Below are 12,393 nucleotides of genomic sequence, written 5' to 3' on the forward strand. Positions count from 1 at the left end.
CAACACACCTGATTATAAATAATAAAAAAATTTATTTATTTGTTTTTTAAATAATTGGAGGAAAAGCACCCCATGGGACAGCTCGCCGCCGCCGCCGGCCATCCCATTGGCATGGCGAGGCCACCCCATGGCCATGGGGTGACCTCGCGCCACCCCAGAAGGCCATGGGGTTGCCATGTGGCCACCCCCAGCAGATTTGGGGGTGGCGCGCAACCACCCCGAGAAGGCCTAGGGTGGCCGCGCGGCCACCCCATGGCCTTTTGGGGTGGCGCGAGGTCACCCCATGGCCAAAGGGTGGCCTCGCGCCACCCCCAGAAGCCCATGCGGCCACCCCCAGTAGATTTGAGGGTGGCGCGACACCACCCCCAGAAGGCCTAAGGTGGGCGTGCGGCCACCCTATGGCCTTCTGGGGTGGCGCAAGGCCACCCCTTCGCCATGGGGGTGGCCGCACGCCCATCCCTAGGCCATGGGATGGGCGCGCGCCACCCCCAGATGGGCGGCTTTGGGAGGAGTCGCCCCTTGTTTTTTTTTTTTCATTTTGTTTTGAAATTAATTAAATTTGGTATAAAATCATGTGTGGTTGTGTTGGTGTTTGTGTTTGAGTTTTGAGATTGGAATATTTTGAACCCTTAGATTCATCTAAGGGCTGAGATTAGAGAAAATGAGATTCTCATTTTCTCCCTCAAGTGGAGGGGACCCTGATCCGAAGCATGATGACTGCAAGGCTACAAAGTCTTGATATATGAGGTGGACATGCATTGACTTCACTTTACAAGGTCATGCATACGAAGTCACGTTAACGCGAATAGGGAAGCTTCGTGGTGGACAGCTGGTCAAGTTCAATAATAGAGGATTTGATTCGGGTGTTGTAGAAAATCCATGCATATCTTTTGAAATTTTTTCGATTCACATTTAATTTTTCAAGACTTCAACAGAGGCGGCTAGCACTTGATATTATTGGTGAAGCATGATGACTGCAAGTCTACAAAGTCTTGAGTTGTCTTCCTATTTGGCATCAAGACATTGACTTGAAGAACATAGTCTTTGCTGGTCATATGAAGAGGAATCCTCAATTCAGTAGCTTAAGGGGTCTCATATATGTTATATATATGGACTATGCTCTCACCTTTTTAGTTAACAACTCATTTCTGTAATATTTCCTTCTTCATTGCGCCATGGGAAAGATTATGGGCAGGAAGACTAGTTTTCTAGTGGTCCTTGTGCATTGGCATCTTTCCTTAGCTACTATCTTATGCATGTTCACATATTGTCATGGAAATCCAAATGTTCTTTGCAGGAAAAGTGAAAGAGAAGCCCTTCTAACCTTCAAAGAAAGTATTGTAGATCCCTCAAATCAACTCTCGTCTTGGATTGGCAATGAATGTTGCATGTGGAAAGGAATTGGCTGTGACAACATAACTGGGCATGTCATCCAGTTAAACCTTAGAAATCCGTATGATCTCGATCACGATGCTGCATATGAAGGTTTTGAACGGCTTCGATTGCGCGGATTGGTAAGTGATTCTCTGTTGGGATTGAAGCATCTTCATTATTTGGACCTAAGTTCCAATTGCTTTGAAGATACTAATATTCCAAGCTTCCTTGGTCACCTCCAGAATTTAAGGTATCTAAATTTATCTCATGCATGTTTTGTGGATGGGAGTCTTCATCAGCTGGCAAATCTCTCGAACTTGCATTATCTTGACATTAATGATCTCTTCCTTCAAATTGACAATCTTGAGTGGTTATCTCATCTTTCCTTGTTAGAATTCCTCGACATGAGTTACCTCAATCTTAGTAAAGCATCCAACTGGTTACATGTGATGAACATGCTCCCTTCTCTATCAGAGTTACACCTGTCTGGTTGTGAACTTGATAAATATGATCCTATACCTTATGTTAATTTTTCATCTCTAACTGTGCTTGATCTTTCAAGTAACCTGCTTCTTGATTCAGCATTTGACTGGTTTCAAAGTCTTACATCTCTTGTTACCCTTGATCTAAGTGAGAATTATATTCAGAGTCCACTTCAAGCTGCTTTCCAAAACATGTCTTGTCTGAGAAACCTATATCTCTCTTATAGCAACTTCTCTTCCACAATGCTTAACTTGTTATGCAATATAAGTACTCTTGAAAGACTTGATCTTGCAAACAACAACATTCGGGGTGTACTTCCTGATGCTATCGGATCTCTTTCCCGATTGAGGTATCTTGCCCTGTCAAACAATGGCTTTGAAGGAAAATTACCAAGATCCTTGGGAAATTTGTGTAATCTGCAGTTTTTAGATTTATCTGAGAACGAACTATGGGGAGATGTGTATGGACTTTTAGGAAACTCTTCTGCATGCAAAGTGAGAAATTTAAAGCATTTAGGTTTGAATGGGAATAAACTTTCTGGTACTTTGCCTGATCAACTAGGGATGCATAAAAAACTATCCGATCTTTTTCTTCATGATAACATGTTTTCTGGTCCGATTCCTGTGTCCATAGGAAAATTGTCTTCATTGCGGAGTCTTTTTGTCTTTGACAACAAATTAAATGGAACAATTCCTGTAAGTCTTGGAAATCTTTCAAATCTTGAAGATTTATTCATCAATAAAAATTTTTTAGAGGGTTTTGTTTCTGATGTGCATTTTTTCAATCTAACAAAATTGAAAGTACTTTCTGCCTATTCAAACTTCTTGACTTTGAAAGTAAGCTCTAATTGGGTTCCACCTTTTCAACTTCAATCTTTATTTATGGGGTCGTGGTCATTAGGGCCAAAATTTCCTACATGGCTTCAATCACAAAAAAACCTTTTAGAACTAGATTTATCAGATACAGGAATTTCAGATGTAATTCCTTCTTGGTTTTGGAGCCGTTGTTGTCCAATTTTTTATCTAGATCTTTCTCAAAACAAAATTCGTGGCAGTATTCCAAGTTTATCTTGCGGATTATCTATCAGTCTTGCTTCAAATAATTTCTCCGGCCCCCTCCCTCGTATCTCTTCCTTCATTAATGAGTTAGATCTTTCCAATAACTCATTCCATGGATCTCTTTCTCCTCTCATTTGTGAACATAAAGATTTGTCAAAAAATATTTTATCGGGAGAACTTCATGATTGTTGGATGAACAATTCTCAGTTGGGCGTGTTAAACTTGGGGAGCAACAAGCTTACAGGAAATATTCCGAGTTCCTTTGGTTCTCTATCTGCGCTGACGTATCTATTCTTGTACAAAAACAATCTGTCTGGAGATTTACCATTGTCATTGCAAAATTGCCAATCCCTAGAGATTGTTGATCTGAGTGAAAATCATTTGTCTGGCAACTTATCCATTTGGTTGGGACATAGTCCCTATTTGACAGCTCTGGTGCTTCGCTCAAACAGGTTTCATGGTAATATTCCTCAAGAGTTGTGTCACCTTAATTTTCTTCATCTCATGGACCTTTCACATAACAAATTCGCAGGATCAATTCTGCGATGCTTTGGTAATTTGAGCGCCATGATGATACTTGATTCAACTATGCACGAAACTACCTTACCTGAAATCTTATTTTCTTTCGTAACGAAGGGGGCAGAGTATGAATATAGAAGCGATGCAGTTAGTCTCGTCACAAGCATTGACCTCTCGAGCAACAATTTAATTGGAGAAATCCCCGAGGAACTCACCAATCTTCATGACCTACGATACTTGAATTTGTCCAATAATCAACTCCATGGAAAGATTCCTGATAAGATCAATGCCATGAAATTGTTAGAGTCTCTCGATCTCTCAATGAATAACCTCACAGGTGTAATACCTCAAAGCATAGCGAATTTAACATTTCTGAGTTATTTAGATTTATCATACAACAATTTCTCAGGTAGAATTCCCACAAGCACTCAACTCCAAAGCTTTAGTGCACTGAATTTCATTGGCAACCATGATCTTTGTGGACCACCACTTACACCAAGTTGTGTTGGAGATGACAAGCCCTTAGAGTTGACACCAAATGTGGATGATGAAGGCATCCAGGGCAGTGGCTGGATTGACAAGAAGTGGTTTTATATGGGCATGCCATTTGGATTTGTAGTGGGCTTTTGGGGTGTATTTGGTCCACTAGCAGTCAACAAGGCTTGGAGATCTGCTTTCTTTAAGTTTTTCGATGGCATAAAGTATAAACTCTTTGGTGTTGTTTGAAAGGATCAAAATGGCAAGACTATGAACTATTATATCTTATTGTACTTTTGCACATTATTTTTCGTTTTGTGTTTATTGTTGGGGAGCTACCTTTATTTTTGCTATTTTGATTCCATGTAACCATTTTTCAATTTGTTTAGAAATAGAAAAAGGACAGCATATTGTTCAAAGAAAAGGAACAAAGTGTGTGTAAGCTAAAAATAAGATAATTCTTAGTAATTTTTTAAAAAGCTTTTTGAGTTTTGAAGAGTTTAGGGTTCCATTACATATCATTTTTATTCTCACTTTATAAACCCTTAACTTATTAATTTTTTTTTTGGTGCCGAAAAACAGGACAGAATTGCCCATTTCTAATTCCAAGTTACTGTACACTGGGAGTTATCACTTGTTAGGTTTCATACCCAGGCTCAATCATTGCATCTGCCAATTTCACCATATAACCCATTTTTTATTTTGTTGTTTTAAAATTTAGATCTCCCATTTTTTGTTCCTTCTTCTTTCATTTATTTTAAGTTACTGATACGCCGGATCCATTTAATGTATTAGATATAAATTTTACTATAACAAATGGTGTTCATCTCCTTCTTCAACCGATTGATCAACATTCTTTTCGAGCCACAAAATATTATGAAATCCATCTATTGACTAATTGATTCTTCAAACCACAAAAACATGTCATTTAATATTCAAAACGGAGAAGAAAAAAAAGCTATTGATGCCCCCTAGAGTCTATTAGCAACAAACAAATAACCAGTAACTTGGGAGTTTAACATACACCGATGAAGTTCAACTAGAAAACCCATCATTTAATAAAGAAAATCCACACACCCACAAAGAAAGCGTTATACAATAAGGACTGAAATCAATAAAACCTACACATTGAAAGAATATGGAGGCGCCCGTAACCCTAACTTGTGTTAAGGATATAAATCCTTTTGATTAATGATGATTTGATTTGTGATTATAGTTGATTTGATTTGTATTTAAAATTATGTCAAAGCACTATAAATAGAGCTATGTACTCAAATCATACATCAAAGAAATATGTAGACTATTGAGGCTTTAGTGTATGGATGTAGGTTATATGCCGAACCACGTTAGTTTCTGTGTCTCTCTCTTTTCTTTACTCCATATTATTCCGTTTTATATTTATCTTATTATATGTTTCTATAACTTGTATAATAATTCAGTCAAAAATTAGGGCTTTAAATGCCACCCAGATGGATATAAGAAATTGGCTGAGCACAAAGCAATAATAGCAAACTGCCCTGTGAATATCAAACCCAACTCCTAACCATAAAGAACACCAAAATTAGGCTGGGATTTGAAAACGTTTTTTTTTTCTTCCAAATATATAATTAATTTTCCATTTACACAACCAAATTATTGTGTCATGTATTCAAGAGGCTAACACATTTTATGAAGGAAAAAAATTTTAGAATTACGAGTCACCAAAAAGCCTTGATTATGATATTATATGAAGGGAAACGTGTGCTATATGAAGTGCCCGTCAGGTTGCTTATGTGGTGGAAAATATGTGTCAACAATTCGAGATAAGTTGCAGAACCCTTATGCAATTACTCATAAAATATAATTCAATTACCAATCTATGATTACCAGATTTACTAGAAGTCATTATAAAAAATAAAAAAACAAAAAGAAAATAAAATCCTTTGTCGGTCCCTTCCCACCCATTACTCATTAGCCTCAATATGTCAAGGTAGATTTAGTGAACCTGCAAGTAAATCGTTACTTAAGAAAAACAAAATTGATTAGCATCATAATGATAAAGACCAAATTTAAAGTTTCAAAGGGGTAGCTCAATTGGCTGTGAACCACGCCATATAAAGCAGGGGGCGCTAGTTCGAATCCTCCTTCCCCCTTCCCTTGTGTGTGGACGTGTCAAAAAAAAAAAAAAAACCAAATTTAAAAAACATATTTATAAAAATGAATTTGTCCGCCAATTAACCATAATTTTTTGCAAGGACAAATTTTTTTTAAAAATATATATATATATATATATATATATATATATATATATATATGGCGTCATTTAAATCCATGAATGAAGAAATCGTACAATAATTTCAAAATATAAAAACTCATTAAGAACAACTGAAAAAATTAAATTATTTATATTTAGTTTAACATCACCCTCGAAAGAAAATGCATTATCAGTAATCCAAACCAGCTACTTTGAAAGATATACCAGATTAGATGTCTTCAATATGTTCACAAGTTGGCCGCCCAAAGAAAAGAAAACGTAGGGGCAAAGGCCCATGTGGTAGCTCCAAGGCCCATCTCGTAGATCAAAGACCGGACAAAGGCTTCCTTATCGCTCAAAATTTATAGACCATACCGATTAGACTCATTGGAAAGGGTAAAAGCCCAACCACTCACCATTACTACCTCATATATATATATATATATACAATTTTTTTTTTCTTTGGAAAACTACATTTACTTCTGCGTAATTATCATCTAATTTATAATATCTCCTTATTTTTTAATTTTTACAATGTCCACAAAAGAGAAAAATAAAGAGAATTTTTTTTTTCTTCTATTTTTTGGTAGGTGGGTTAGCAATCGGAGTAGGAAATATGTATATGATAATAAACGATAATACAAAATCAAAACTGGAGTTAATTAAAGCACTCTGATTTTGATTTGTAGATTAAACTAAACACGCGTTTACACGAATAGGCTGGGAAGCTTCATGGTGGATAGGCTGGTCAAGTTTAATAATAGAGGATTTGATTCGGGTGTTGTAGAAAATCCACGCATATCTTTTGAATTTTTTTTTTAAAGATCCAGATTTAATTTTATTTTTTTTTTACCGTAAAAAACAAAAAAAAAAAACTATAATTTTTTCTGGTGCACCTAAACCAAATCCACTAATTGCTGGTTCAGACCTTGGGCTCCAAAGACTTCAACAGAGGCGGCTAGCACTTGACATTATTATTATTATTACTAGCTTAGAGCCCGCGCTACGCGCCGGGTTTTTTTATTTTTTTTTATTTTGTAATTTACTCAAAAAGTCTTTAAAAGATTATCAACAACAATTTTTATTTTCTTATCTTAATTAATTAATTAGCTACCAAAAATGACAAATGTTCATAAGATCCTTTTAAACCATAGTTTTTCTCAATACATATCTAATAAATTTAAAAATTCATAAATTTTAATTCTTATAAACTGAAACATATTAAATACTTGTTCCCATGTATGTAGTTTAAAACGAAATATAAAGGAAAAAAATTCAAAATAAAAACATAGATTAATCAATTATACAAAATGATTGATTAATCATTATATTCCAACAATGACACCACTTCTCCTCCACTATACAATCCATTATGGTAAACTTTTGTCTTTCAGGAGTTGAATTTTCTCCTCATAAACAATTTTTTTGAGAAATTTTTCTATTACACTGACAAAAATAAAGAAGTGTTCTAAAATATATGAGCATATTGATATTTGATTACAGTTATGTTTACTAATTTTGTAAACAAAAGAATGTTGGTAGTTTAATTTTTATTTTTAAAAATGAAAGAGATAAAAAACACTGGCAGTAATATTAACATAATCTAATTATACATCGTACCAAAAATAATGATAGGAAACATTTTTACTATCATTTCCCTTAATTCAACGTGAAATTTACAAAAGAAAACTAATCAATTTGAATAAATAATATATAAATTAGTATAAAATTTAAGGGAAAAAAATGGAAGAACATAACAACTTTTTTTTTTTACAACCATCCTTCACATATATAAAGCAAATGAAACTAATTTTAAGACATACAGGAAAACAAAGACGAAAAAATCTACACAATGAACATTGACATAATCTAAAAAAGCATCATACACCGTACCAAAAATAATGATAGGAAACTCTTTCACTATCATTTCCTAATTCAATGTGAAATTTACAAAAGAAAAATATTAAATTTGAATAAATAATATATAAATTAGTAGAAAATTTAAGGGATGAAGAACATAAATACATTAAATAAAGATAAAATAAAAAAATAAAAATAAAATTTTAATATAATTGAAAGATTTGTCTTTTTTCTACTGTATACGTTTCTTGATTCCAATGAAACCTTAAAAACCAATGTCATCCATTAATTAAGCATGTAAACAGATAAAAAAAATTAAATCACTCAATGAACAACATGTACAAACTAAAAAATTATCAACCCAAAATAACGATAAGAAACTCTCTCTCATTATTATTTATTGAGTTCAATGTAAAATTTACGAAAGAAAAGTAATCATTTGAATAAAAAATAATATATAAATTAGAAAAAAAAATAAGGGACAAAAAAAAAAAATGGAAGAACATAAGCACTGGAAATAAAGATAAAAAAAAAAAGGAAAAAAAATGAAAATACTAATTGAAAATAACTATTCTAGATAAAAAAAATAAATTAAAAAAAAAAAAACTGTAGTATAATTTTTCATTAAGAAACAACGATTAGAAAATTGAAAAGAACAAATTTAGAAAAAAATATATATAAAAAAAAAAATGTAGTATAATTTTTCATTGAGAAACAGCAATGCAAATCTCTCTCTCTCTCTCTTGTCTTTTTCTGAATTGATTGTGAAATTTACAAAGGAATATTGAGATATAAATAGAAAGTAAGAGAAGAAAAAAAAAATTAGAAAAAAATATAAGGGACAAAAACAAAAATGGAAGAACATAAGCACCGAAAATAAAGATAAAAAAAAAAAAAAAACAAAAAAAATGAAAATACTAATATAATTGAAAATAACTATTCTACTCTTCATTGAGAATAATATAATTTTTCATTGAGAAACAACGATTGGAAAATTAAAAAGAACTGTTCTTGAAAAAAATAAATAAAGAAAAGAAATCATTGAGAAACAACGATTGGAAACTCTCTCTACCTCTCTCTTGTAGTCTTGTCTTTTTCCTGATTTGAGTGTGAAATTGACGGAGAAACATTGAGATATAAATAGAAAGCAAGAGAAGAGAAAAAGAAAAATAAACAGAGAGAGAAAGAGAGAATTTGAGAACCTTTTGTTTTCTTCATTAAGACAATTAAATATATTACAAATAAAACTCATACATTTTAATTGTCTCATATTGAGATATAAACATAAAGCAAGAGAAGATAAAAAGAAAATTTAATAAAGAGAGAGAAATAGAGAATTTGAAACTTTTTGTTTTTTTCATTAAGACAATTCAATGCATTACAAATAAAAAATCAAAAAATTGGTTCAAACATAAATTATGGGAGAGAAAAAGATTTAAGACATTTAAGTGGAGATAGAGGAAGAGAGAGAGACCTACGGATTTATGGGAGAGAGAGTTAAGACAAAAAAAAAAAGTTCAGGACACGTGTCGCAATTCTACGCTCTCTCTGAGCCAAAACTCGGCTTTTATATATGATGATGATGAATATATATAATAATATATCTCACATTGAGATATAAACATAAAGCAAGAGAAGATAAAAAGAAAATTAAATAAAGAGAGAGAAATAGAGAATTTGAAAACCTTTTGTTTTCTTCATTAAGACAATTCAATGCATTACAAATAAAAAATAAAAAAATCGATTGAAACATAAATTATGGGAGAGAGAGATTTAAGACATTTAAGTGGAGATAAAGGGGGAGAGAGAGAGACCTACGGATTTATGGGAGAGAGAGTTAGCACAATTAATTAAAAAAAAAAAAAAAGAATTCAGATATAAAATTATGGGAGAGAGATTTAAGACAATTAAGTGGAGATAGAGGGAGAGAGAGAGAGAGAGACAAAAAACAGTTGAAATACAAATTATGGGAGAGTGAGAGTTAGCACAATTAATTAAATGTCTTAAACCATAGAATTAGTTTAAGACATTTAAGTTGAGATAGAGGGAGAGAGAGAGAGAGAGAGAGAGAGAGAGACGTTGGAGATGGAGTTAGGAGGACACGTGTCGCAATTCTAAGCATTCCCTACGTCAAAACTCGGCTTTTATATATGATGATGATGAATATATATAATAATATATCTCACATTGAGACATAAACATAAAGTAAGAGAAGATAAAAAGAAAATTAAATAAAGAGAGAGAAATAGAGGATTTGAAAACCTTTTGTTTTCTTCATTAAAATAATTCAATGCATTACAAATAAAAAATCAAAAAATCGGTTCAAACATAAATTATGGGAGAGAGAGAGAGAGAGAAATTACAAATAAAAAATCAAAAAATCCGTTCAAACATAAATTATGGGAGAGAGAGAGAGAGAGAGAAATTTAAGACATTTAAGTGGAGATAGAGGGAGATAGAGGGAGAGAGAGAGAGAGAGAGAGACCTACGGATTTATGGGAGAGAGAGTTAGCACAATTAATTAAAAAAAAAAATGAATTCAGATATAAAATTATGGGAGAAAGATTTAAGACATTTAAGTGGAGATAGAGGGAGAGAGAGAGAGAGAGACAAAATTATGGGAGAGAGAAATAGTTATGACACTTAAACCATATAATTAGTTTAGAGAGAGAAAAGAAAATGTTCAAACATAAAATTATATTAAAAAAAAAAACGGTTGAAACATAAATTTATGGGAGAGAGAGAGAGATTATGGGAGAGTGAGAGTTAGAACAATTAATTAAAAAAAAAAAAACGAATTTAGATATAAAATTATGGGAGAGAGATTTAAGACAATTAAGTGGAGATAGAGGGAGAGAGAGAGAGACAAAAAACGGTTGAAACAACAAATTATAGGAGAGAGTTAGCACAATTAATTAAAAAAAACGAATTTAGATATAAAATTATGGGAGAGAGATTTAAGACAATTAAGTGGAGATAGAGGGAGAGAGAGACAAAAAACGGTTGAAACAACAAATTATAGGAGAGAGTTAGCACAATTAATTAAAAAAAAAAACGATTGAAACACAAATTATGGGAGAGTGAGAGTTAGCACAATTAATTGTCTTAAACCATAGAATTAGTTTAAGACATTTAAGTGGAGATAGAGGGAGAGAGAGAGAGAGAGAGAGACAGACACAAAAAACGGTTGAAACACAAATTATGGGAGAGTGAGAATTAACACAATTAATTAAATGTCTTAAACCATAGTGTCTTAAACCATAGAATTAGTTTAAGACATTTAAGTTGAGATAGAGGGAGAGAGGGAGAGAGAGAGAGACGTGGGAGATGGAGTTAGGAGGACACGTGTTGCAATTCTAAGTATTCCCTACGTCAAAACTCGGCTTTTATATATATATATATGATTATTTTTTGTAAGTGCACGTGACATTATTGGTGAAGCATGATGGACTGCAAGTCTACAAAGTCTACAGTTGTCTTCCTATTTGGCATCAAGAGTCAAGACAATGACTTGAAAAACCTAAATCTTTGTCGGTCATAGGAAGAGGAATCCTCAATTCAGTAGCTTAAGGCGTCTCATATATGTTATATATATGGAATGTGCTCTCACCTTTTGAGTTAACAACTCCTGCGATATTTCCTCCTTCATTGTGCTATGGGAAAGATTATGGGCAGGAAGACTAGTTTTCTAGTGGTCCTTGTGCATTGGCATCTTTCCTTAGCTACTATCTTATGCATGTTCACATATTGTCATGGAAATCCAAATGTTCTTTGCAGGAAAAGAGAAAGAGAAGCCCTTCTAACCTTCAAAGAAAGTATTGTAGATTCCTCAAATCAACTCTCATCTTGGATTGGCGATGAATGTTGCATGTGGAAAGGAATTGGCTGTGACAACATAACCGGGCATGTCATCCAGTTAAATCTTAGAAATCCATATGATCTCTATGCTGCATATGCACAAAATCCATATGATCTCCATACTGCATATGAAGGTTTTGAACGGCTAAGATTGGGCGAATTGGTAAGTGATTCTCTGTTGGGATTGAAGCATCTTCATTATTTGGACCTACGTTGCAATTGCTTTGAAGATACTAATATTCCAAGCTTCTTTGGTCACCTCCAAAGTTTAAGGTATCTAAATTTATCGCATGCATGTTTTGTGGGTGGGAGTCCTCATCAGCTGGCAAATCTCTCGAACTTGCAATATCTTGACATTAATGATCTCTCCCTTCAAATTGACAATCTTGAATGGTTATCTCATCTTTCCTTGTTAGAATTCCTCGACATGAGTTACCTCAATCTTAGTAAAGCATCCAATTGGTTACAGGTGATGAACATGCTCCCTTCTCTATGAGAGTTACACCTGTCTACTTGTGAACTTGATAAATA

At 33.4% G+C, this 12,393-nt stretch overlaps 1 protein-coding gene across 1 annotated transcript; it reads left to right on the top strand.

The window, feature by feature from the left end:
- Positions 1-954: 954 nt before the first annotated feature.
- LOC148583907 (receptor-like protein EIX1) lies at positions 955-4,348 on the top strand. The gene has a single exon (XM_088510574.1). The coding sequence runs from the start codon at positions 1,176-1,178 to the stop codon at positions 4,158-4,160; it is 2,985 nt and encodes a 994-aa protein (XP_088366700.1). The 5' UTR covers positions 955-1,175; the 3' UTR covers positions 4,161-4,348.
- The last annotated feature ends 8,045 nt before the right edge of the window (positions 4,349-12,393 follow it).

Source organism: Corylus avellana, chromosome 9 (genome assembly GCF_965113065.1).
Source record: "Corylus avellana chromosome 9, dhCorAvel1.hap1.2, whole genome shotgun sequence".
NCBI lineage: Eukaryota > Viridiplantae > Streptophyta > Magnoliopsida > Fagales > Betulaceae > Corylus > Corylus avellana.

What these genes read in the sequence shown, in the direction of transcription:
- LOC148583907 (XM_088510574.1), top strand. Translation starts at nt 1,176, where the DNA reads ATGGGAAAGATTATGGGCAGGAAGACTAGTTTTCTAGTGGTCCTTGTG.